General features: G+C 39.8%; 3 protein-coding genes across 3 annotated transcripts; 2 read left to right on the top strand and 1 right to left on the bottom strand.

Moving 5' to 3' along the window:
- Positions 1–2,287: 2,287 nt before the first annotated feature.
- serinc3 (serine incorporator 3) lies at positions 2,288–10,432 on the top strand (the record flags this gene model as incomplete). Its single annotated transcript, XM_083892122.1, has 10 exons — positions 2,288–2,326; positions 4,069–4,230; positions 4,464–4,657; positions 6,380–6,459; positions 6,555–6,692; positions 6,825–6,994; positions 7,612–7,702; positions 8,001–8,202; positions 9,246–9,473; positions 10,297–10,432. The coding sequence occupies 10 exons, from the start codon at positions 2,288–2,290 to the stop codon at positions 10,430–10,432; spliced, it is 1,440 nt and encodes a 479-aa protein (XP_083748248.1).
- A 1,611-nt stretch (positions 10,433–12,043) lies between these two features.
- On the bottom strand, positions 12,044–14,401 carry tp53rk (TP53 regulating kinase; the record flags this gene model as incomplete). Its single annotated transcript, XM_083892113.1, has 2 exons — positions 12,044–12,813; positions 14,197–14,401. 2 exons carry the CDS (start codon positions 14,399–14,401, stop codon positions 12,326–12,328), a joined length of 693 nt encoding a protein of 230 aa, XP_083748239.1. The 3' UTR covers positions 12,044–12,325.
- Positions 14,402–19,525: 5,124 nt separating this feature from the next.
- slc2a10 (solute carrier family 2 member 10) lies at positions 19,526–27,273 on the top strand (the record flags this gene model as incomplete). The annotated part of the gene is made up of 5 exons (XM_083892675.1): positions 19,526–19,529; positions 20,892–22,151; positions 22,527–22,649; positions 24,063–24,198; positions 27,168–27,273. The coding sequence occupies 5 exons, from the start codon at positions 19,526–19,528 to the stop codon at positions 27,271–27,273; spliced, it is 1,629 nt and encodes a 542-aa protein (XP_083748801.1).
- Positions 27,274–27,614: the final 341 nt, after the last annotated feature.

The following is a 27,614-nucleotide window of genomic DNA, read 5'->3' as shown; positions in this document are numbered from 1 at the left end:
AAAAAGAAAATCATTAAATAAAATCTATAAATAAGTAATACATAGGCTGTTTACATAATAACAAGTTAATACGCTTAGGGTTACTAATAACGTAAAACAAATGAACAAGTGCATATGACAACTACTCCCTCTAGTGGAAGAGAGAGGTAATACACTGTAATAACTGATGTTCATGATGGGCAGACCCGGCTGCAGAAAAACATTTAAGGGGGGGCATTACATTTTTTCAGGGGGGCAAACTTTTTCAACCTATTTTTTATAGCCTAGTTTATTTATTTATTTGCTTCAGGGTGAACAGTATGGCTCTGTGACCACTCCTACAGTGTGGAGAAATAATTTTGCTCTTACTAAAAAGGGGCAGTTCATCACAAAATCTACAAAAAAAAATGTGTCGTGCTGTGTACATTTATCAAATAAAGCATGTATTCAAGAAGATAGCACCATACAGCTGCTTCACTACTGGAAAAAGAAGCACGGATGTCAACCTGAACACTGAAGTAAACATTCATACTGGAAGAAGTAGCTACAGCAGCTGGGGAGCACAAGGAGCAGCACAAAGCAGTGTTACCCTTCTGCCTACACGTTACCTAAAGTTTGTGAGTCAGTGAGTGTAACTCACCTGCATCATGCAGGCGAGTTACACTCACTCAAACTAGGCTCACCTGGAACCTAGTTTTAAGGATTTTTTTTGGCAAATGGAGCAAAGAAACCAGACAATATTCACATTTAAGAAGATAACATATCACAAAGTTTGTATTAATTGTTTTTAAAAAAAACCAAAAACAAAAAAAAAAAACCTCTAAAGATTAATTCATTGTTGCAGCCCTACTGGTTACCTAAATGTTTCACGAATATTACATGATAACAAAAAAATCAAAAAAAATATTTTGGGGCGCTGGGCACTATACGCCGCATGACACGTTTCCATGGCAACTGACCGGAAAAAGATGCGTGTGACGTCATGTTTACGTGCTCCCGATTGTTAAAATGTGTCTCTAAAGTAACGCTAAACTTTAAAAACAGAGGCACACATACGCAGTTACACAGGTACGCTGGTTATTTGTAGCGCTGCTGTTTTCCTTTAATAAACAGACCGCTCCAGTTCCACTGTAGGCGCGCTAAATGACACAAGGAGCTTACGGAGCTAACTGGTGGACAGCGAATGCTGCGAGCGAAACGAAGACTTGTGGCACCCCCTGATGAATGTTTACGCCAGTGTTACTCTTTACTTCAGTGCTTCGGTTTCCAGTAGAAGTGAATGGCGCTGCTAGTAACTAGCGACCATAAACGTCAAGTGCTAACAGCGTACCATCTCATCTGTGACCCGCCCCCACCACCTGTGATTGGCCAGCATGTTGCTTTCGTTCGTTGGTTGGATTGGTTGAATTGTCTGATCGATAAACCAAGATAGAAATAATAGAGAGCTGGCCACTCCGATGTAAAAAACAAAACCCAAATAAAATAAAAAGCTCCCAGCCATAGACTGTATAAAAAGCCCAGGGGGGGCACGGCTGACTCTGTGGGCGGGCACGGCCCCCCAATGCCCGCCCATGCCGCCGGGACTGGGGTATGAAGAATGTCACAGTATATATATGATGAAAGTCAAATAAATGATCATTTAAGTAAAAAGTCATCATAGGTACGTTCCAGAAAAACGTCACATGTGACCAGAAAAAATGTTATCCGTTAAAAACGGTACGAGAAGTACCAAGATTTTTCACCACATAATATCGATTGTTGTAAGTAGATACCAAACTTTATTGATAACAAATAAACAGATCATTGGAAAATACAAAATCGAGAATGAACAACAAACCAACAACAAAAGAATGATACACCGAGTTTACAGCAATTTACAACAGGTTGGCGTCGGAAAGACGTGTATTACTGAGTGTATTACTGATATTGTGGGGACCTAAAGCTGTTTACACTGTCACATTATGGTGACTTGTCTTCCTTGTGGGGACAAACAAGCCAGTCCCCGTAACGTAAATTATTCCATTTTAAGATGAGGATATGTTTTGTTGTTAGTTTGAGGTTAGGGTCAGGGTTAGGATTAGGATTAGGACAGTAGTATGGTTAATAGTAGAGTAAGTCTCCAGGAAATGACTGCAAATCAATGCAATGTCCCCTGAAGTCACGTAAACCGATGTGCGTGCGCGCGTGTGTATGTGTGTGACACACAAGAGGAGGAGGAGGAAGAAGGATTGTGTGTGTATGTATGTGTGTGTGTGTGTGTATCCACTGACTGACTGACCATTTACCGTTGTAGTTGAACCTGACAGTTATGGGAGCTGTACTGGGAGCCTTGTCCTGCGCGAGTTGGGTAAGTACGCAATTTGTGATTTTTGTATATAATAATATAAGTGCGTCAGAATGTTTAGTTTGACGTTAGCTAGAGCGAGCAGCAGGTAATTTACCTGCTGCTCACTGTTAGCCATGTTTACCTGAGGTCAACATGGCTAACAGTTACAGGCAGTTACCCTTGTTTAAATCAATCACAGAGACACGTACAGGAGATTATCTGCCCACACACACACACACACAAACGTGTAGCAGAGATTCTGCATTGACACAATGTCCTTTCTGTATTCTTTGAATAACGTGTGGTTTCACTATTGTAAAGGCGCCTTTAAAATCCCCAAACATGAGTATAATACTATTGTTACGCTATAACTACTGAAGTGATGTATCTGCTAGATGTGAAGAAGACACAGCAAATCAAAGGGTTAATCATAGCACACAGTCATCTGCTTACACGTGATTAATTGGATTAACTGTCATACAGAGCCAACGACAAACCAGACTTTCAGTCAGCACAGTGGACACAGATGGAAGCAGTGGACTACAAGAGAAGAGTATATACTATATTATGACTAGAAGGAGGTAGAGTTTTTTTTAGGAACATTTACCACAAGACGATAAGAGGCTTAGTCTGCTGGACAGCCACATGCACTGCCTTCAGCTGTTATTTACAATTTACTGTCACGATTATTCTTACCAAAATGATCACAATTTACCATATTATCAGACACGTGCATACACGTACTGTATATACAACTCTCTCTGCCTGTACCTGAGTTTCCTGGTTGATGCAGCATGAGAATAGATATGATATGATTTGTGATAGATGTGTGTCAGGGCTACAACTAACTAGCAATTGTTTTCATCATCGAGTCATCTTTGTCTCTCAAACCTGGAAATGATGATGTCCAAAAATGTCTTGCTTTGTCCACACACCTGACCAAAAGGTTATAGCAAAGAAACCAGAAAATATTCACATTAAAGGAGCTAGAAAATCAGAGAACTTGTTTCAATTCTATGCTAATGAACAAATATCCAGGCTGTGCTTGTGTGGTCATGTGCTCTTATCTGGCACTCATTACCATGACATCCATTACCATGGCCTAGACTGTGGTAGTACTAAGCTGGCCTTGTCTGGCCCCGCTTGGGTATTAAGTTGTTTACAAAATCTAGGCATGTGTCTCTTGACTCCACTCAGTTATCTCTTTTTGAACTGCATGTGGCTGAGCCAGACATCATTTTGATGTGATCCATGTGAAGTATTTACAGATTTCTCCGTACATAACCCTAACCCCGAGAATAGACATTAACCACATTTTAGAGTGTTCAATTTACCTAACCCCCATATTGTATATATTTGGACTGTGGGAGGAAGCAGGAGAACCTGGAGAAAACCCACACACACACGGTCCTTGTTAGACCAGGTCGCAAACCCGGGTCTTCTTGCTGCAAAGGCAAGAGAGTGTCAAAATATAATTGTACATAAATCATTGTCTTGACCTAATAAACATCTTATTCTACAGACTGAAGGGAACATTTTTGTTTCTCACAGATCTGCGTAAATATCACAGTTATTATGTTTTTTTAGAATAATGATGTAAAAATGACCTTGAATCCCTCTGATATCGCGAATCATATCGCAATTCCTGTCAAAATAATCACCATTAGATATCTATTCAAAGTCGTTCAGCCCTAGCATGTGGTATGTGTCTGTGTGTCACAATAAATCACTTATGTTAATGTGTGAATTGTTCTTTGTCCCAGGTGCCATGTCTGTGCAGCAGTGCAACATGTCTGATGTGCAGCTGCTGTCCAAACAGCAGAAACTCCACAGTGACCAGAATCATCTATGCCTCCATCTTGCTGCTCGGGACCATTGTGGCGTGCGTCATGCTGTCGCCGGGTGTGGATGAGCAGCTGAAAAGAGTAAGAGTGGCTCATGTAGAGCTGTATGCCCTCTAATTCTGTAATGCTTTATGTCAGAGCTGCATCCAAATTGCAGCTCTTAATTCATTACATTGCAAACAGAATATCACAGAGAAGTATTTATTTTATATATTTAGTAGTTAAGGAAATAGTTCTACTTGAAAAATACATGAAATACCAAGACAGTTATCATCTTGTTAAGTTAAATTGTGATTTCCTTTGATATGCTGTAGATCCCAGGCTTCTGTAAAGAAGGTGCAGGCTCTTCTTTCCCCGGCTTTGACGCTGATGTCAACTGTGAGATGTTTGTGGGCTACAAGGCTGTGTACCGTGTCTGCTTTGGGATGTGCATGTGGTTCTTGGGCTTTTCCGTCCTCACAATTAATACCAAGAACAGCAGAGACCCCCGCGCTGCCATTCACAACGGGTAAGGATTACTATAAACAATAATGTTACCACTGGTGGGTTTCTCTAATCTAACTTCCTTCTGATTCACTTCTTTGAACTTGACAAGTGGATTATAAAAAAAGTGCTGCTTGTGATGAGCTCAAAGAAAATGATCAACCAGCCTGGCTCCTACTTGGGTCGCTAGGCCAGAGGTGTTAAAGTTATACAACATGTTACACAGGAGCTGGCCTTTGTCCTACAGTTACATTTCATGCCTCAAGGTCATTTATAACATTTGCAGCTACAGTGCTTTTCTAATCTTGGATGGTTCATAACATGTACCAGAAGTCAAGTCACTTGGTCTAACCAACAATATTTATGTTATCCTCACATTAGCTCATAAGGTAAGATATTATTTGGATAATTAGACAAGGGAACTGTGGGTTCACACCCAAAGTCCCTTCAGACCAAAGAGTTAAGTACGTGCCTGAAGCAGCCGAGATTTCAGCTTTTCATGTGCAGTTTATTAATGACATTTTATTGTTCAGCATACGCGTGTGCAGACCTTTCCAAGCAAAACCTTCACATTCATTTACTATTACTAAAGTTTGATGGAAATCTTAAACTATGTTAAACTGTTCTTCTCTTATAGTGCTGGCTATAACGGACACATTTTCATGCTTAAGTTTACTTTATTTGATTATGACTGAACGGTCAAATGGTTAAAAAGGTGTGATACATTCAAATGTCATGTTTATTGTGTATTTCATGTCTATTTCTAGTGCACCAAATCACAACATGGTACATCATCTCTAGGCTGAGACATAACAGTTCACATAATAAACAAAATCTTCAGATGGGGTGAAAGGAGAAAATAACTCTATTTTAGTTTCATCAGTCCACAGCACCTTATTCCAAATGTGCTTTAGCATACCTCCACCAACTCTGTTTGTGGCGGGTGCAGAGATAAGGCTTTTTCTGCATTACTCTCCCATACAGCATCTCCTTGTGTAAAGTGCACTGAATAGTTGAACGATGCACAGTGACACCATCTGCAACAAGATAATGTTGTAGGTCTTTGGAGCTGGTCTGTGGGTTGACTGTGACTGTTCTCACCATTCTTGGCCTCTGCTTATCTGAGATTTTTCTTGGTCTGCCACTTCGGGCCTTAACTAGAACTGTGCCTGTGGTCTTCCAATTCCTCACAATGTTCCTCACAGTTGAAACTGAGAGCTTAAATCTCTGAGAAAGCTTTCTGTATCCTTCCCCTAAACCATGCTGTTGAACAATCATTGTTTTCAGGTCATTTGAGAGTTGTTTTGAGGCTTCCATGTTGCCACTCTTCAGAGAAGATTCAAAGAGGAGAAACACGTACAATTGGCCTCCTTAAATACCCTTTCTCATGATTGGATTCACCTGTGTATGGAGGTCAAGGGTCACTGACAATGTTCCAACAATTAGTGCTAAAGGTATTAAAATCAATAAAATGACAAGGGTGCCTAAATTTATGCCTAATTTTGTTCTAAATTCTTGCACACTTTCTGTAAATCATATAAACTTTATTTCACTTCTCAAATATCACTGTCTCCTATATGATATATTTAACAGAAATTTCTTGTCCAAACAATCAACGATTTATAAAGAAAAATCATTTACAGGAATGCCCAAACTTTTGCATACCACTGTATATATATGTATACATATTGTTTTATTGCTGATGTACCCTCTGTATTACTAATAACTGTCGTTAATCTATTTTCAGATTTTGGTTCTTTAAGTTTGCTACCTTGGTCGCCATTATAGTTGGCGCCTTTTACATTCCAGATGGGCCTTTTACCTTCAGTAAGAGCTTTATATGTTATCAACTCAGATCATGACAGATTTGATCATTTATGACAGTTGAGTAGTAGAATAACCCATGCGTCTGTTTTGTGCAGCGTGGTTCGTGATTGGCTCTGCTGGAGCTTTCTTTTTCATTCTGATTCAGCTGGTGTTGCTGGTGGACTTTGCCCACTCATGGAATGAGTCCTGGGTGGCCAAGATGGAGACTGGCAGCTCCAGAGTCTGGTATGCAGGTAGGTGACACTGTGGCTCAGTAACTGTAACTGTAACTGTATATAAACACATACAGTCACAGAAGAAAAGACAAGTTCTCACAGCTGAAAATTACCTAATCAATCCGTGCCATTTCTGGCTTCTGTTTTCAGCTTTGCTGGTGGTTACAGTGCTCAACTACATACTGTCGTTTACGGCAGTTGTACTGTTCTTCATCTTCTACACTAAGCCTGATGGATGCTTCATCAACAAGTTCTTCATCAGCTTCAACATGCTTTTCTGCGTAGTGGCCTCTGTTCTCTCTGTGCTGCCCAAAGTACAGGTACAGACTGCTCTGCATCAAACATTTCAGCCAGACATTTTCACACTAAAGGCATTAGAATACTATAGTCCTACTATTACGGATTAAAGTTCTCTGTTGCTCATGTTGATCTTTTACTGTCTAAGTTGTGAGAGAATACAGAGACTTTTTGTCTTGTTAACCAAATGCCTGCTGTAACGAGCCACTTTATTCACATCAACATCAGACTCACACAGAAACATTCACAAATGGTTTCATAGTTACAGTTCATGAAATAAATGATGTTGAAGGGAGTGGCAAATGTACTATGTCGACGGTAGTTATCCAATAGGCCAGTATTTGCATATGTGCATGTTGTTTCACTACAATTAGAGACAGAGTCTGTTTTAAACTATAATTATTGTTTTGTTTCCTCATGACCTAAGTCTTCTGGAACAAAAACAAATAAAATCAGTGTCTGTGGCTCCCACAGTATTGGAATAAACATGACCGATGATGTAGTTTTGAGCCTCTTTTGATTCTGATTTTACTTCTTTTTTTTTTTTAGAGATGTAGAGGTTTTTCTTTTTCTTATATAAGCTGTGAACTCAACATGCAAGTGTAGAACATTACTGACTATTCTATCTGTTTGTCCACAGGAATCGCAGCCACGTTCAGGTCTTCTACAGTCCTCCCTCATCACCCTGTACACCATGTTTCTGACCTGGTCCGCCATGTCGAATGAGCCTGGTGAGGCTGTTTGTTGGTTTGCGTGACACGAAACTTTGATCACACTGAGGGTGCTTTTGTGTTTGTTCTGCTCAAAGAGCATTGGTGCAGAGTCATGTGCTGTTGTTGATTGATTCAGTAAGTCCAAAGCATCACAATTCATTTTAAATGGATTAAGGTGATTTTTCAAGCTACTGTTGTGATGCTCCTGTCTTGTGATGAGTGTCAGGAATATGTCTGACTCCTTCAGAACCAACTCATTCAACACACTGATCCATAGATTAAAACTCTACTCTCTTTTCCCCCCTCCTGCTCTCAGACCGAGCATGCAACCCCAGCCTGCTGAGTATCTTCCAACAGATTGCAGCTCCCACGCTGACTCCCCTGGAGCTAGAGAACCATACAGCTGTGGTGATCATTGGCACAGAGGAACCTGTCCTCAACTCTCCATACCTACAGTGGTGGGATGGTCAGAGTATTGTGGGGCTTGTCATATTTGTGCTGTGCATCCTCTACTCAAGGTAGGGTCACTGCTCCAGGATGACATACATTTGATATAATGCGTTAGGTGAATTTGTAACACCTTTTCAGTGTACCACAAAACACCATCAAAATATTAAATGCTCTGTTTTTTAATACAAGGATGAGAACTTATTATATGAATTACCATAAATTGAGACGTTTCAAATTGCGATTAGAACAATACACTCTTAGAAATAAAAGTGCTAAGTAGAACCATATAAGGTTCTTCGGCTTGTCCTTATAGGAGAACCCTTTTTGGCTTCAGGTAGAACCTTTTTTATAAAGGTTCAAAATGGTTCTTACTGGAACCATTAGTGTTCCCAATAACCCTTGAAAACGCCTTTCTTCAGGAAAGGGTCATTCAGAAGCAAATGGTTCCAGGTAGAACCTCAGCCCTTGTAGAAGGACCCTTTTAGAACCCTTATTTCTAAGAGTGTAGTAAGTAGAAAAGCACTCTGAGAGCGCAGATCTCCGCCAAGGCAGCTCAGTGCCTACAAAATAAACCCTGTCGGCACGCAGCTGTACTGGTTAGGGCCACAATTTAATCACTGGTTCCTGGTCCCATTGTAGACATTTCCATTTCATCCAAATCCATCAGTGACTTTTCAAGTTACATTGCTAACAGACAGACAGAAGAAAAAACTCCGGCGAAAACATATACCTCCTGGCGGGGGTCAATGATGAAAATAAAAATAAAAAAGGAACTTAAGTCAAGGAAAATACCCAGTGAGGAAAATCTACTAAATAAGACACCACTTCTTATTTTGGGCTTCTCCCTTTAGTGATCACCTACCTCAACAAAATGAGACAATATATGCAAAATAAAACAGAAGTCAAAATGAAAAATAATGAGGACTAGTGCAGGAACCTTGTTGCTGCCGTTTAGCTCTAAGAATCTGACAAATAAATGTTCTAAAGTGTCAATTTTTGGCTTTCCTCTCATGAAGATGCTGTGTGCGGTGTGTTACCCGTTACTGCAGGTTGTGCTTTAGGTTCTTTGAATATGACAATCATTTTCCATTCGACCCTATTCTGCTCACAGCATTCGTTCATCCAGCACCAGTCAGGTGAACAAGCTGACCATGGCCTCCAAAGACTCAGTCATCCTGGCTGAGAGCGGTAGCAGCCCCGACCTCTCAGAGGAGTTGAGTGGACCCAGGCGGGTGGAGGATAATGAGCAGGACATGGTTCAGTACAGCTACTCCTTCTTCCACTTCATGCTCTTCCTGGCCTCACTGTACATCATGATGACCCTCACCAACTGGTACAGGTCAGTACACACCGCCCTAACACACTCCCTAGATATGTTTCAGTTCAACGCTCACATTAAAGATTCACTTATCAGCAAACAGGTTTTTAATAATATTAATGTGATGGTGATTCATTTTAATAAACTCTTTCCAAGTAACTTCCCTTTTATACGAATAACGATATCACACAAAAAATAAACCCAGCACAGCTTGTGTAGTTGCTGAAAATACTGTAGCATCAAGTAATGCTACTACAGTGAAGTTACACGTTCACAACTGACTATCCAAGTGTGTTGGAGAACCTTTGTAGCCTTCCAAAGTTCAAAAAGTGTGTTATGAAAAGGCGTTTTATTGCAGTGTCCCATCTATTATTGTAGTCTCTTGTCTGTCCTCTCTGCTATTTTTCTAGCTCACTGAAAGGAGGAACGTTTTAGTGTCACATGATTTCTAAATCTTGTTTGGTTTTTCCAAAAAAAACTGGAACTGTCACTTTCATGCCTGGTGTGAACTGGGCCAAAGTGAACGCAACGCTTATGAGGAACCAGATAAACATAGATGGTGTCCTTTTTTCTATTGCTTTTCAATCAGTTTTAACATCAAAATGTCAAGTTTAAGACCAAACGTTGTCTTTTTCACCCTAGCGTTTTTAGGGGCAAATGTCCAAGTTTTGTGTGCGCGAGTTATTTGGACTGTTGTTGTGATGTTATCATTGAATCTTCAGGCTCAGAAGCTAGGTATATTCTTACGAAATACACAGACTGAAATTCCTCTGGTGGAGGTCCAACATCATCAATGTTGATGAAATGATGTTTCTCCCACCTTTGGCTGTGTTTTCCCTGACAGCCCTGAGGCAGACTATACTGTCACCAGCAAGTGGCCAGCAGTGTGGGTGAAGATCTCCTCTAGCTGGGTGTGTCTGACTCTGTACGTCTGGACACTGGTGGCCCCCATGATCCTCATCAACCGAGACTTCAGCTGAGACTCCAGCTATATTGCCCAAATATTACAGTCAGAATGGTTTTCTTTTTTTTACACTTTTAATGTGTCACATGGAAAGAAATTGGGTGTTTTGTCTGTAGTCTCTTTCCAAACTTTGCACATCAACATAGCATTCTCTATGCTCTAACAACATTCAGAATAATTGATCAGTATTTTTAAACAATAAGAATGTTTTATTACAATAATCCTCATTACAGTTTACTGATATGCCTTCCAACACCAGATGTGTCCTTAAAAAGTAAACCATAAGACTCATGTTAAGTACAATGATGTATAAATCTGATAATAATGACACATTTCTACATTATGACTTGAAGTCTGTTTACATTTCTGCCAAACAAGATATTATGGAGTGTCTTTGATTGTAAAGTTTCACTTTAGAAAATGAACCCATACAGTGTCAGACCTTAGATGTGTTAGTTGGAATGATATGTAAGAGCTTTAATTTTTTTTTTCCTGATATTTCTTTTAATATTTTTTCATTTTTTTAAGTGGTCAAATATGTTTATTAATCATACCAACATTGTTCAACCTTTGTAAGGCAAAGTGATTTACCGTACTTTCTGTTATTTCTTTGAAAGTGTCTTTTGTTTAAAAGGTACATTTTTCATTCACTTTGACTCACAAGAGCGAGTTAATGTACAGAAGGAAAAAGTAAATTCAGGAACAGATGCAAAACCTACCTTACCTTACTGAGCCTACCTTACACACATACCTATAAAGAAGCAGGGTCCGTCGACTCTTCATCATCATGTCTCAGATCTACCTGGTTTATTCTTTGTTCACTAACGGTTTCCAGGACATTACACTGATGATGGGCCATAGTTATTCTCATGACCAAGCCATAACCTTGATAGTACTTTGGTAATAACATGGTATTACTGTGCTATTATCATCTATATACCATTGTTATTTACAAGCTGGGAATTTCATTTAAAATGGGATGGTATTTCCATAATATTGCCCCCTTTTACAAAGTTAAAACCATACCATTACAACATTGTTATTGTAAAGCGTTACCCTTTGTTCTCATTCTGCCTCACTTAGTCACTCCTTTTTTTTTTATGGTCTGCCTCATAAATCTGAAGATCCCTTCACCACAAGCAGCTCCTTTTCTACTTATACTTCTTAGACTCAAATGTTCAATTGTAACTTTAACGTGTTTAATTTGGCATAATACTTGCTCACACTCAGAACAGTGAAGATGAAATAGCACATGTACAAACACAAAAATGTTATTTTATTACATAAGCAATTTAAGGATTTAATTTGATTTGGGCTTAAGACAGAACCATCAAGAAACACCAAGTTTGTATGAACATGTATATTTTAAGAACAATTTTAGTGACATCTAAGAGTGTGATTGTAACAAATGGAGGATTCCTCTGCTCAGCGCTCCCTTTCCGAAATGTGTTAGGGAACTGCAGAAGCATTATCAAAAGCACAAGACTTATTGTACAAAAAACAATATTTATTTTAACACCAACATACACTTGGAGACATACTTTTGAGAAGTACATTTCATTTCTGCCAGTAAATCAAATGTTACAGACTGGACCTTTAAACAATTCTGCATTCACACGCTGCATAATTATAGTATTTTAATTATTTAATTATAATTTAGTAATTGCTTAATTATTAATAGTTTGATGTTTGACTAGAAGTAATGTATTCCTGGTGCACTTTTTAAAATGTAGTCAGAAAAACTCATGAAAAGTGCCAAACCTCATTACAGTCCATCATGAGAAGCAAAAGCTTTATGACAAAAAACATTTTTTTGTAATAACTGCATATAAAACTGCCTTTTGTGCACAAATATATATTTCGATTTTAGCGTGTTTTCAAAGGCACATCCCTGTGAAAGATTTGATCATCATCCCACCATGGACCTCTTCCTCCCTCTTAACCGAACCTCATCAAGCTTTTTAATGACAGCTGACGACTTCTTGGATGAGACCGTGTAGCTCTTCAGCAGCTTCTGGAACAGAGCCTCGGTGTTGGGATGGGTACTGAGGAAAGCCTTCTCCAAAACATACAAGTCCACCCCTTTATCTTCTGGCAGAGCAGAGATGTAACTCAAGCCAAAGTCAATGAGGACGAGGTCAGACTCTTTGTCCTCCTGGCCGTGTCTCAGCAGCATGTTGGAGGTGGTCAGGTCTCCGTGGATGACGTCCTCATCGTGCATTTTGGCCAGAACCTGGCCGACCCGCTGAGCGAGCTGCTCCAGCTTCTGTTCGTGACAGGAATCCGACTGCCGAGTGGAGGTGATGTAGTCACGCACAGTCGATGAACCCAGAATTTCCTCCATGAAAATACAGTTGGAGGTGTAGTCCACAAAGTAGACGACAGGGGCAGATATGCCTGAGGAGGGAAGTTAAAGGAGACCGATTAGTCACAGTGTGTGTATGGCTCCAAAGACAGTGGTTACTAGAAACTTAGGTTTTAGTGTCAAAAATAAGGATGGGCTTGATTGGGCAATGTTGTGTTACATATTGACCATATGTAAACTGGACATACAGATGACACTGTAAACACAAAACAGTAATTGACTGTATTGGTCTAAGAAACTAAAACTAATGAGTGGTGAAAATGTTTATCAGACCGATGATTAGGTGAAAATAAAAGTAAATGATGACAGCGATAACTGAGTCAATTAGAAAGTGACCGTGGGTAACTTCTTCATCACTTCTCAGTTTTCAAACTAAAACAGCACTGACAGAATTGACATGTTTCTCTGTTTAGTTGCTCCTAAAACTAGAGTGATGACAGACGCAACCATTGCAGATGTGATGTGTATTTCCAACTGACGTGCTGCATTTGTGTCTCTCAGCCTTGTGCCCACTTTTACAGATGGAAATTTATATGAATGTCTCATAGATATTATATGAATTTTTATGAAGTTCCATTCATTTCATAAAAGGGATGTGCCACTTGACTTTGTAAAATGTGACCCAATACAGATGTGTTTTTGAAAATAACATTAGCCTACTTCTAATGTGATTGATAACATCAGATGAACTGTCTCAATTACAAGACTCCTTTCTCCAATCAAACATGATGACGATTTTGTAAATTATGTTCACAATGAAGCATGACACATATGAGAGGAAACCTGTGTCATGACTGTCACCTGTATATCATCCAATAGGAGCCTTGAAGCAGCCGACCTCTGTGAACTTTCAATATCAGACATGGTCACATCACAAATACAGAGACGCCGGAAGACTATGTTCACTTCTACAGAACATCAATGATTCCATGTCAGTTTGTTGACAGTAGAAAGACAAAAAAAAGACAACATACAGTAAGAATGAGGCTCTGATGTTGGTCAGCAGTACAAAGTATAAGTGTGTCCTGCCCTCTTGTGGCCTTAAAGTACAGTGTCATTTAGGTAACATAATAACATTTCTCTTTTTCAGTTCCCAATTCTAAAATAGTCACCAATACGTCTCTTACTGTAGAGCAATATACTATTAACTTGATCTGAACCTGATGTACATCCTCATTTCAATAACTACACTAAATATAGCCCCACAAAAAGCACAATAATATTGTTAAATATGTTCGATACTAATAGGTATTATGGTACATGTCAGTCTGGTGATTTCTGCCCCCGAGTGAGATTTGAAGAAACCGTGTAATGGAGGATGTAAACGTCTATATGAATAGAAAACAACAAAACACTTGTTAGTGAGCAGAGTATTTAGCTCCTGCTGAGTTCGCCGTGTCGTGGTTTGAACCCACCTGCTCTGCGGCAGCGCAGAATGGAGCGAACCTCCTGCACCGCCCTGCGGTGCGTCAGCTTCTCGTCCAGCACCGGGTGTCTGTATCGTTTCGGAAACCTTTCCTTCACTATAGCCGGTTTCCCGAGAAACTGTACCCGGTACACTCGCGCTTCTGCTCCCTGTTTCATTAACTCCGCTTTACTCAGTAGCTCTGGCACCGCCATACTGGGATTCGGAGCCACCATGCTTCCTCGTTCCTTCTTCTTCTTCCTTTCACGGCGCTTTACAGCTATTTAGTCGCACTACCGCCTCCTATTGGCTTTAGCAGTTCACTACACCTGAGACCTACTGTAAGTGTTGGCACGCGTTCTTTTACAGACGAATTACACTCCTCCTTACTCAACAATGGAACAGGACTTTTTTTTACGAGTACTATTTAAAACGATGAACAGATAAGAATTGCTCGCATGAAATGAAGTTGTTTTCATTGAGGGAAAGTGTTACCGTTCTGCGTGTTTAACGTCAACAATGCTATACTTTTACGGTGTCGTTATCATTTGCTGCTGTTACTACGAACATGGTAAAATGTGCACTATGCTGCTCAGCAGATGTCGACCTCTGGCGTCAAAACTTCCTTTGGGCAACAACTTTCCTCCCTTTGCAACTTGACACGGCTGCTGCTGCCACGTAGCTCAAACTTCCTGGAGAGTCAGTGGAGTTTCAGAGGAGCGTCTTAATTTGGCTAATCCCCCCCCAGCTTTTGCGGCGAGTCTATGTTGTTGTTGGTTTAACACAGAAGCAGACTGATGTGCAGAAGTCGGCGGCTACTGAAGAGGCTCCTCACAGCTCCGGACTGTTGTGATATTAGCGGGGACAGATGATGGGTGGTGTGGGTCTGCTGCACCTCTGTGTACCGCGGTCACGCCAGCCGTCTTTCGTTTTCCCGTGGTCAAGCCAGCCGCTCCAACATTTCAAGTGCGCCCTTACTGCCGACTTTATGTCAAATACGTTTGCGAGCTGACTGCAGCGTGTGGAAACTTCCGGTTTTCAAAATAAAAGTGAGTATTAAATGTGCCAAAACTTTATTTTTGTAAATATGAGTGTTAAGATTTGTTTTGTATTTCTAAATAATAAACAAAAACATTAAGAGGTGTGTCTCATTAAACAAGTGTGATCATTCACTGATTTTGAGCCAGCAGGTGAAATAACCTGGAAGCTACAATGCTTAGGCAGTCTAATACTATGTTTCTGCACTGATTTGGAGTTTTTAAGTCACATGACCTGGAAGCTATTGAGCTAAAATGCTAATATTTAAATTATAAAAATTATAAAAAATATAAAAAGGACTAAAATGGAAAAAAAAGGTGTGTCCTGACTAGGCAGTCTAGTACTATGTTTCTGAACTGATTTGGAGTCTTTAGGTCACATGACCTGGAAGCTATTGAGCTAAAATGCTAATATTTACATTAAAAAAAATATAAAAAATATAAAAAGGACTAAAATGGAAAAAAAAGGTGTGTCCTGACTAGGCAGTCTAGTACTATGTTTCTGAACTGATTTGGAGTCTTTAGGTCACATGACCTGGAAGCTATTGAGCTAAAATGCTAATATTTACATTAAAAAAAATATAAAAAATATAAAAAGGACTAAAATGGAAAAAAAAGGTGTGTCCTGACTAGGCAGTCTAGTACTATGTTTCTGAACTGATTTGGAGTCTTTAGGTCACATGACCTGGAAGCTATTGAGCTAAAATGCTAATATTTACATTAAAAAAAATATAAAAAATATAAAAAGGACTAAAATGGAATAAAAAAAGGTGTGTCCTGACTAGGCAGTCTAGTACTATGTTTCTGCACACATTTCAAGTCATTAGGTCACCTGACTTGGAAGCTATTGAGCTTCAATCCTCAAATTTAATGTTTTATAATATTTTTAATGTAAATATTAGCATTTTAGCTCAATAGCTTCCAGGTCATGTGACTTAAAAACTCCAAATCAGTGCAGAAACATAGTAATAGACTGCCTAATCAGGACACACCTTTTTTTATTCCATTTTAGTACTTCTTATAATTTTTATAATTTTTTTAATGTAAATATTAGCATTTTAGCTCAATAGCTTCCAGGTCATGTGACTTAAAGACTCCAAATCAGTGCAGACATGTAGTACTAGACTGCCTAGTCAGGACACACCCTTTTTTATTCCATTTTAGTCCTTTTTATATTTTTTATAATTTTTTTAATGTCAATATTAGCATTTTAGCTCAATAGCTTCCAGGTCATGTGACCTAAAGACTCCAAATCAGTGCAGACATGTAGTACTAGACTGCCTAGTCAGGACACACCCTTTTTTATTCCATTTTAGTCCTTTTTATATTTTTTATAATTTTTTTAATGTAAACATTAGCATTTTAGCTCAATAGCTTCCAGGTCATGTGACCTAAAGACTCCAAATCAGTGCAGAAACATAGTACTAGACTGCCTAGTCAGGACACACCCTTTTTTATTCCATTTTAGTCCTTTTTATATTTTTTATAATTTTTTTAATCTCAATATTAGCATTTTAGCTCAATAGCTTCCAGGTCATGTGACCTAAAGACTCCAAATCAGTGCAGAAACATAGTACTAGACTGCCTAGTCAGGACACACCCTTTTTTATTCCATTTTAGTCCTTTTTATATTTTTTATAATTTTTTTAATCTCAATATTAGCATTTTAGCTCAATAGCTTCCAGGTCATGTGACTTAAAAACTCCAAATCAGTGCAGAAACATAGTACTAGACTTCCTAGTCAGGATACACCTTTTTTTATTCCATTTAAGACCTTTTTATATTTTTTCTAATATTTTTAATGTAGATATTAGCATTTTAGCTCAATAGCTTCCAGGTCATGTGACTTAAAAACTCCAAATCAGTGCAGAAACATAGTACTGGACTGCCTAGTCAGGACACACTTTTTTTTAATTCCATTTTAGTCCTTTTTATATTTTTTATATTATTTTTAATGTAAATATTAGCATTTTAGCTCAATAGCTTCCAGGTCATGTGACCTAAAGACTCTAAATCAGTGCAGAAACATAGTACTAGACTGCCTAGTCAGGACACACCTTTTTTTTATTCCATTTTAGACCTTTTTATATTTTTTAATAATTTTTTTAATGTCAATATTAGTATTTTAGCTCAATAGCTTCCAGATCATGTGACCTAAAGACTCCAAATCAGTGCAGACACATAGTACTAGACTGCCTAGTCAGGACACACCTTTTTTTTTATTCCATTATAGTAATTTTATATTTTTTATAATTTTTATAATTTAAATATGAGCATTTTAGCTCAATAGTTTCCAGGTTATTTCAGCTGCTCTCCCAAAATCAGTGCAGGATCACACTTGCTTCATGAGACACATTATTTCTTTCTTTAAAAAAAATGAAAAAATATATAATAAAAATATATATATATTCATACATTCAATACCCACGTTTTATTTTGAAAACCGGAAGTTTCTATACGCTGCAGTAAGCGAGCCAACGCGCTGACTTTCCCAGTTGTCCCAAAGTATTTGCCATAGTGTTGGCAGTAAGGGCGCACTTGAAATGTTGGAGCGGCTGGCTTGACCACGGGAAAACGAAAGACGGCTGGCGTGACCGCAGTCTCTGTGTCCCGTTACAAACAGGTACGAACTTTGTGCCGGACATGGTCTTTGTGTGTGTGTGTGCATGAGAGAGAGAGAGAGAGAGAGAGAGAATGTTTAAAATGAAAATGAAAAATTACATGCACCCGTGCTGCATGTAATCCTACACTGATCAGCCACACAATTAAAGCTGTACCATGTAACCTGACATGTTTGTTACATTCATACTGAGCCCGGGTAGGGTCATGGTGGGAAATATTTGTAGACTTTTGTGTTCCCTCGGGATACTTTGTGTGTTCTCTTGCAATACTTTTTGTGTTCCTTTGCAATGCTTTTTGTGTTGGGGAGTAAGTGCCATACATGGGCGGGCCGTGCCTCAGGAGAGAGCCAGGGAGCACCCTGTGTTGTGTTTTGTGTCACCTGGTGACATTCTCATGCTGCGCACACACAGGACGTGATTACTTTTAAAGGCAGAGGCATGACAGCAACAGTATACCAGTAAAGTGAGATGGTGGGAACAGGTTGGGTTAGGGCAGGGGTCACCAACCTTTTTGAGATGAGAGCTACCTGAAGGGTAAAAAATAATATGGAGGGCTACCACATTAACATTTTTTTTTTGTTTACCATTTAAATGATTAATATTATGCATTAAACTGCATACACATTCATTCCAGTGCTTACTCCTAACAATAACCAGTTTTTATAAACAATATCAAAGATATTTTACTGAGCGATCATACGGATACATGCAAGTGAGGTGAAGTGAAGTGAGCCCGCGGGCACCGTATTGGCTGCCTGCGGGCTACCAGGTGCCCGCGGGCACCACGTTGGTGACCCCTGGGTTAGGGTTTAAAAAAATGCTGCCCATCTGATAAGTGGATTCTGGAGAAACATTTCAAGCAGATGATGCTTGCACTGGAGCTTTAAAGTCATCTATCCATCCATCCATCGTCTACCGGTTTATCCTCCACATCAGTGTCACAGTGCTGCTGGTGCCAGTTCCAGCTGGCAAAAGGCGGGGCCAGATTGCCACTTGAGTTTGCATCTTTCATTGGGTTCCACCAGTTTCATCCCACAGTCCAAAAACATGAATTAAGGTTAATTGGACACTAAATTCACTGTGTGAATGATTGTTAATCTCTGTGTGTTGGCCCTGCGATGAACTTGTGACCTCTCCAGTGTGTAACCCTGCCTTTCACCCTGCATCAGCCGGGATTGCTCCATTTCCCATAACCCTCATGTGGAGGATAAATTGGATTAATTGATTTATCTAACAGTAAAATTTATCTAACAGTAAAACCAGTTACAGGTTTTAAAGTTACAGGCTAATTGTGCAGATAAATATGCAGTGTTTTCTCTATTAAAAGTACCAAAGGCTTTAACTTATAAACACAATTGAAATTTAAAAATAAAAACAGATCTCTACACAGATGTGCAATTAGTTCAGGCTGTCTGAAGTGGACACCCTAATGAAGTCCTGGCAGTCTCCAGGGTTGTCATGGTGATGGGCGTGCAACAACAAACACTTGTTGGCTCTGCTGTCTTTTCTTTGAGCAGGACACGAGACTCTCTGTGGGTGTCAGAGCAGGAGAACAGGAGGGCACCACGGCAACTATCAGTCACTATTGTGTGTTTTGTTTGTATTTCACAGATGAAGTCCTCTAAGAAACGTTTCAAGTTCCGCAGAGCGTGAGTGACGTGCACATAACGGGACACGAGCAATGGGTAAGCTTTTTGTAAAGTGTTAATTAGGTAGCAGATATTTGAATGACGATCCCTTGCAGATTTGATAATTGTGATATGTGTAGAGTCATTTTTTAATGTTGAAATCTCTGAGACTGCATTTACCATAAAAAAAAACAACAAAAAAAAACAGCCTGCCTCATTTGCATTTTGTCAAAAGATGCTTCACATCAAAGGGTAGTGTGGTGATGAACAGCTGCAGATGACAATGGTCATGGTCAAAACTAACTAGAATATGAAATCTGTTGTAATATATACAGACATTTTAGATTAGATACAGGTAGTTGATTGCAGTTGATTTAAAAATAAATAAATAACAGAAACTCTATTGCCAGTAATGACTCAGTTTTATTTAATTGTACATTTGTAGATAGCAACCATGAATAATTAATAATTATTCCTGCAATTATTGTGTTGTGCTTTATCTCTGTTTTGAATAATACTAATTATATTGTCACCTTTAAGATTTAGATGACACAGTGTGTACTGCAAGGACTGAATGATCATTGTTATTATCCCCACATGTATTATAGTGTTTGACTTGAACAACCCTGTATTTTTACTTTGCAGATTCTCACAACAAAAACATACACACTCATGTGCTATTTGTGTAAAACACACAATGCACAAAAAATACTCTGACACAAGTGATTATAAAAAATATATATGTATATATATATATATATATATATATATGAATATACATATATATATATATATATATATATATATATATATATATATATATATATATATATATATATATATATATGATAATCAAAGGTATGAGATTCTGTTACTGAACGTGCACCACACAATGAACATCCTGCCAGGTCAAACGCAGCATTGCGAGTGTTGGGTATTATTCATGTAATCTGGTCTAATTCATGCCTTATTTAATCTACGTCAAGCACAGCACTGAACAATAGACACACTCCATTAAACAAGGGACAAGACAAAATAAGCTTACCTTTGGGGTGTGTCATCATCCACATGACATTTAGTTTTTTTCTACCTGTGGCTACAGTAAGTCATCCTGTGTATAATCTCTGAGAGGACAATACAGAATGGCTAAACTATTGCTATAACTATTTCTTTACCAATTAATCACATAACTGCAGAAATTTAAATGATTTCCATGTGTGCCTTGTCTGATGACTCTGCTTTCGCTGCTGCAGCTCGGTCACAGTGCACAGTGCGTAGTACTGTAGCATTGGCAACAATATTATTAGCGGCAATTCTGCAGTGCAATGACATTACCCTAATTAATGTTTATAATCCCTGATGGTGGAACAGACAATCACATAGAAGAGCATTAATCTACATTTGTTTCCATACTCCTAGGTTCCTCCATCCTCCCACTGGCCAGTGTGGTGTCCACTCTGGGTGGCCTGGTCTTTGGTTATGAGCTGGGCATAATCTCAGGTGCCTTGTTTCAGCTGAAGGCAGAGTTCAGTCTCTCGTGTGTCCAGCAGGAGGCTCTGGTCAGCTCTTTGTTTTTCGGAGCGCTGCTAGCCTCTACCATTGGCGGCTGGCTGATTGACCGCCACGGACGCAGGAACGCCATCCTCCTCAGCAACATCCTTATCCTGACAGGCAGCCTGGTCCTGCTCATCAGCTCCTACCTTGCGTTAGTGGTCGGGAGGATAACCGTGGGCTTTGCCATGTGTATATCCTCCATGTCCTGCTGCATCTTTGTGTCTGAGATGGTTAGTCCAGACCGCAGGGGCTTCATGGTAATACTGTATGAAGCTGGGATTACTGTGGGGATCCTGGTTGCATATGCTGTGAACTACCTCCTTTCTGACTCCAGGAGAGGATGGAAGTGGATGTTTGGATTTGCTATATTCCCGACTTTGCTTCAGCTGCTCTCTGTATGGTTTCTTTCGTCCAGCATGAAGAAAGATGTAAGCTACTGCTGTCAGACTGAAAGAGTCCTCATGAGTCCCGCAGAAATTCAAGAAGCAGATGACTCAAAACTCACCTCCAGCAAAGACAGCACGAGGGCTCAGTGTGACAGCATGTACCTGTTCCAGAGTAAAGACAACATGAGGACTCGGACTGTCATTGGTCTCGGGCTAGTGCTCTTTCAGCAGTTCACAGGTCAGCCCAATATTTTATCCTACGCCTCCACCATCTTCAGCTCAGTGGGCTTTCAGAGCACCAACGCAGCACTTCTGGCATCCACAGGCCTGGGGTTGGTCAAAGTGATCGCAACTCTGATCTCGATGGTCTTTTCAGACCGAGTGGGCAGGAGACCAATGCTCATCGGTGGATGCTCTGTAATGGCCCTGTGTCTGATAATCATTGGAGCCTTCTGTGTGCATTTGCCAATGAATGCTAAGAAGTCTTGTAATTCTGTTAACGCAACACATCTACCTCAGCTAACTGCTGTAAATCAGTCAGTTTTTGACTTACCTCTTGATGAGAGACTCGGGCTTTTCAATAACAATACACATCATGGAAATGTGTCATTTGATGAAGTTGGACAAAAGCCACTGGAACCTGCTGTGCCGACTACGACCCATGACACAGTGGTGAACTGGGCGATTCTCCTTTGTATGATGGCCGTCGTCAGTGCGTATTCCGTTGGATTTGGACCAAGTGTGTATAATAATTCAATACTTTTTTCTTCTTCTTTGAATTAGATATATTAAGGTCCAGTGTGTAAGAATTAGTGTCATCTACGGTAACTGTGAGACTGCAGATTGCAACAAATCTTACTGCTCCTCTCTCAAGTGCATCAAGGAACTATGGTGGCCTTAATGTACCAGACACCACCTAAATGTTAAAGACTGGACCTTTAATAATCAGATTATGTTGACTCATTCCATATTTATTTTGAGCTACACTCAGAGAGGTAATACAACTGTACTGCTAGTTTAAACAAAACAAAAAATCCATGCAAATAAACTCAGTAAAATAATACAAAAATATAAACACTGTAAAAAAAACTAAATAACTTTTGTCTTTAACCAGTGACCTGGCTTCTCCTGAGTGAGATATTTCCCACTGCTGTCAGAGGACGGGCATTCGCATTCACCAGCTGCTTCAACTGGGCCGCCAACCTGCTGGTCACATTCACTTTCTTGAATGTTGTTGGTGAGTTTCCGTAAAAGAACCCTGTTCCTGTTTTTACGCGCAGCTTGGATGAGTGACTCTCAGGAAATGGCAGGCGTAACAAAGGTGGTTTGGCTTCATCTATGTTTACTTATGAAGTTGACAGTCCACTGACAGTAGCATTGAAAAAGTCCTGTTGATCCTGTCTGGTTACGGTCTTAAATAACTAAAAACAAATGCTGTCGAACGATCATAACTTAATCGTGTTATTGCAGAGGTTCAGTAGTTCGTTAATCTCATGATCTGATCTGAAATTAGTGGTGCAGTGATTTGAATAAGCACCTTCTTTGAGACAGTCGCTTATAAGCTTACATACTGACATTATCTGCAGAAAAGACGAGGCAACAGCCGGCGGGAGAATCTGGAGACATGTCATTATGTTATGTCATTTTCACTTTTGTAAATATTGACTAACTAGCATGGCTTGTTGAGCAACATGAATGGAATACTGTAAATCTGAACACCTGAGCTCTTATTGTGGGACACGTGCAACATGTCGTGTCTGTGTCTTATACACCTCTACACAGAATAGAATCTTCCGACGTAATACACAAAAGTGTTGTGCTGTCTGTTTGTCTAAAACAGTTTTCTCAAAACTGTGGGAGTAAATTTTGGGTGGGAGAAGAACAAATCCAAGATGGCCCGACATCGCGTTTGGGTCAAATTTGCGTTTGTAGACATGTTCAGGGGTGGGGTCTCGTGTCACCTATGAAGTTTCATGCCAATTGGTCAATGTATGGCGTAGTTAAAGCACACTTCGTGTTTCGCGGCGAGACATCGGAATTTGCCAAAAAAAACCATGCCATGGTTACTCGAAACACTTAGAAAAGTCATAGCCGGCTATTACCGCTCAAACTGCACGTTTCGATATAGGATGTGTGGGGGTTTTCTCAAAATTGTGGGAGGAGGTACGCGGCAAACATTTTGGGTGGGAGAAGAACAAATCCAAGATGGCCGAATTCCTGTTGAGTTGAGGTCATGGTCTCAAGGATTTTTTGTCCGACTTTGCCCGGACAATGTTCCCACCAAATTCAGTGGTTTGACCTGTGGGTGCTCTACTGAGCCATTTTGCATTGGTTTTTCGCACGTCCATTATTTTTATCGAATTTCTCGGCAGTTCTGGTTTGCGTGACAATATTTTTTCCGTTTTCACGCACGTTCAGGGGTTCAAATTCGAGATTCCGTGGAGAGAAAAATAATAATTCTTTCAATTACAATAGGGTTCTCGCACGCTGCGTGCTCGGTCTCTAATAACAGTATGTCTTACTGAAGGGACATCATTTGTGAATACATTTTTGCATATTTTCACATGGTCGCAAGCTTACAATTATTTACTTTGTTCATAAGTTAAAACATCCCTGTCATCAGAGAGTAAAACATGTTTCTATTCAACAGATGCGATCGGTCTGTCGAAGGTGTTTTTCCTCTACGGGGTGACCGCTGTGACCGCTGCTGTATTCTTTTACTTTATGCTGCCAGAAACCAAAGGGAAAACACTGGAGGAGATAGACACAGAGCTGCGATTAACCAGGTGGGATTATATACGATGCACGTTGTGTGTATATTTGCTAGAAGGACACATTGCAGTGCAAAGACATGTGATATTTGCTGAGATGGTGGTGTGTGTGTGTGTGTGTGTGTGTGTGTGTGTGTGTGTGTGTGTGTGTGTGTGTGTGTGTGTGTGTGTGTGTATTTGTTCTTGTCGAACAGGTTTCACCACAGTGACAGTTGCTGCGGCCGCATCGTTTCGAGGAAGACGTCTCCACAGTACCAGAGAGTTGGCCGTCAACGTAGCATCTCAGAGTGAATAAATTCAAAAGCTGTTACAATCACAAGACATCGGCCTACACTTGAGGGTTGGTTGAAACGCATCCTGAAAACACAAAATAAAGTCACCCTGTCCACAATAACACAACAGTTATCTGAAATGGAGTTTATGGCTTACAGTAAATGTTTTTCTGTGGCACCTGATGGTGAAATATGTGTGGGGAATCTTGATGGAATGTGCTGATAAAGCGCGTCGTCCTGTTTTTCTTCCGTGTGATGATATGTATTGATAATACCAGCTCACAACTGACAGTTTTGACTAACGTGGGCCTTATTTAAAGGGACACTGTGTAGTATTTATGGGTTTATATGACCAAAAATCCACTCTTTTATACATATTATGTGCTCCTGCATTGTCTAGTCGTTGTATAATAGTTTTTGTTTCATTTTCGTAGTATTTCAAAAAGTCATGTAAAATAACATGGTCGCGGGCCGCGGTTGCATAGCCACTGTTGGCAACGAGACGCCATGTTTCTACCGGAGCCTGTAAGGACAAACGCGAGAGAACAAATCAAGCGTTGCTTTACTTGTAGCGGAAGTCCCGCCTCCACTCTCTCCGCTTCGTCTGCTACGGCCGCGGTAGCTCGCCCTCTCCCTCGCCTCACGAACCTCATCTGCTGACACGGAGAAAGACGACGAGGACGGCATTTGACCGGCTGCGGATACCGTAGCGCTCAGGGAAGGGAGGGGGTGAGCAGAGGAGCAGTTCTTTGTTGTAAATTTCAGCCTCTCCTCTAGATGGCACTATAAACTACTTACTTCACCTTTAAACACATATATTTGGTTGGATTGACCGTCCAGAAAACAGCATCAGTCTCACGCCACCTTATGGTGTAGATCGGTGTCTCCAAAATTATACAGGGAGCCTTTTTTGAATAAGGTCGACAAACCCTTGTCACCCGATTCATCATTCATCACGGAGCAAATTTGCATAACTTGTTTACCATAATAAATATATCATTGTTTTTACTGACATTTCTGTAACTCTGTGTTATTTAAAAACTTGTTAGGAAAAGGAAAGGGTTTGTTTGGTGATCTAAAAAAACAAAAACAACCCATGTGTTGGTTCTGACCCAGACTCAGGGAATGACTGGTGTAGATTATTTATGTCACACTCGCCTGTCTACTGTCAAAGGCCTGGTGCTCTTTAACAGAAGCTGATCCCTACACTGACAGTTTTAATAATCACAGCAGCACATGCTTTAATGTTTTATGTATTTATTTCAGTCATATGTGCAGATATTTATGGGCCGACTTAAACACTTTTCTTAGACTGTATACAAAAATGACACAAGGACTGGCCTGTTTCACTTTTATTTTTGATATAGTTGGTCCACAACATTTTGCACCTGTCCTCTCTGAAGGTTGCAGGGCTCGTGCTGTGGTTGTGTCTCGGTCTCAAACTGTTCTACTGCAACAACAACAACACGTCGACACGTGGCCTACATAAAGTGACCATCAACTTCAGGTGCTCGCTCTTCAATATGAATCTGTTGAATTTGCCACATTTTGTTTTTAAAACTGCACATTTCAGCTTCCGCGATGTTCCCATGCACATGTCCTAGCTGAAAGGGTGAAAAAAAACCAACAATCGCATATTACAGAGAGAAAGAGTATATCACTTTTCAAAGTCAACTAATGTCATTCAGTGATGGTTGCATTTTCCTAAAGTCTTTTTACCAGAACTAAAACAATATCCGCGTATTTATTTGTTTTCCTTGAGAGGGTCTTCATTTTAAACATTTGTAAATTGTAAATGACATGTTCAAATGAATAAAATGTGAGACAAAAATATGACTGATGATGACTTGAGTATTACTCTACAAATCTAAAGCCTTTTTGTTTCCCTCTTTTAAACCCACACTATGGGTTATCTACCTTTTATACAAGCAACTTGACATGTAATAGTGTTAATGCTAGATTTGGAGTGAAATCACGTATCAACTTTTATCATTTATATTGTAAGAGGCAAGCAAGTTATCATTTTGTATATAGCAACTTTATTATTTAATACAGCAGAGGGCGCTATTAATGTTGTGTCTCAGTCCAGAGTAACAGCTGGAGTAACAGCTCCCTCTAGAAGAGGCAAACTCCTTCTGCTGCCTCTGCTCCTCTGATGCCAACGTCCTGTCGGCCTCGCTCACTCACCGAGCCTCGATTGTTTCATAACCCACCTCTTTAGAATGTCTATTATAAACATGAGATTAATGAGATGCATTCTATATTTTGCTCGTATTTTATTTGTCTTTTAGCGTCATTAAAATTGCTAGGAACATATTTTATGAACCTGAATTTGGTGACTATTCGCATTTCTATGGACATGCATATCAGCGTGGTGGTGTTTCAACCTTTTGAAGTGCATTTGGCTGAAAGGGGGACCATCATTTCCTCTTGATTGAATGATTTCTTCTCACAGTTCCTCATAACTCAGCAGCAATTCACAACAAAATGTGTCATATTTGGTGTTGAGCTGTAGTCTTCTGCTAGGACAGCATGCGTGTCATCTTGCTTTGTTACGAATCACTGCATCATCGCATCATTATCCTCCTCTTAGTCATGTACTACGGCTTTTGTTACTTTCATACAGAACATCTCTGCTTGGAACTTGTGTTCATCTCTCTTTCTTCTCTGTTTTCTCTCTCTGTCTGTCTCCTTCCCTCGCTTTCTTTTAAGACAGATGGCCACCCACCACGAGTCCTGGTCTGGTCAGGCTTTCCTCTGCTTCTCTTTCAGAAGGAAGCTACACTGTGCCAAGTGTTGGCTCCTGCTCAGTCTGTGAGTAAAACAAGTGTTCTCGCATCTCTGTTATGATTCAAACGTGGGCTTGTTTTGTGGGGAATTCGAGATTCTCACCAGATGGCTCCTGGAAGAATGGAAACGGTAAAACTATTTTTTTTTTTTCTTATCTTTCCTCAATGAAATACTCTTCAGCACTTAGGCCACCACCACCACTTCCACCTCCTCTGAATACAGCTGTGGACATTTAAAATAGATTTTTTTTCTCATAAACATATCAGTGGAAGCAGACGTGGTACCATGTGATTCAGATAATTCAATAATATACAAGAAAATCACTCATCATCATCAATATTGTCCTCATCCTCAATTTAAAACAGGAAA

Source organism: Microchirus variegatus, assembly GCF_963457635.1.
Source record: "Microchirus variegatus genome assembly, chromosome: 7".
NCBI lineage: Eukaryota > Metazoa > Chordata > Actinopteri > Pleuronectiformes > Soleidae > Microchirus > Microchirus variegatus.
This window is presented reverse-complemented; position numbering and strand designations above follow the sequence as displayed.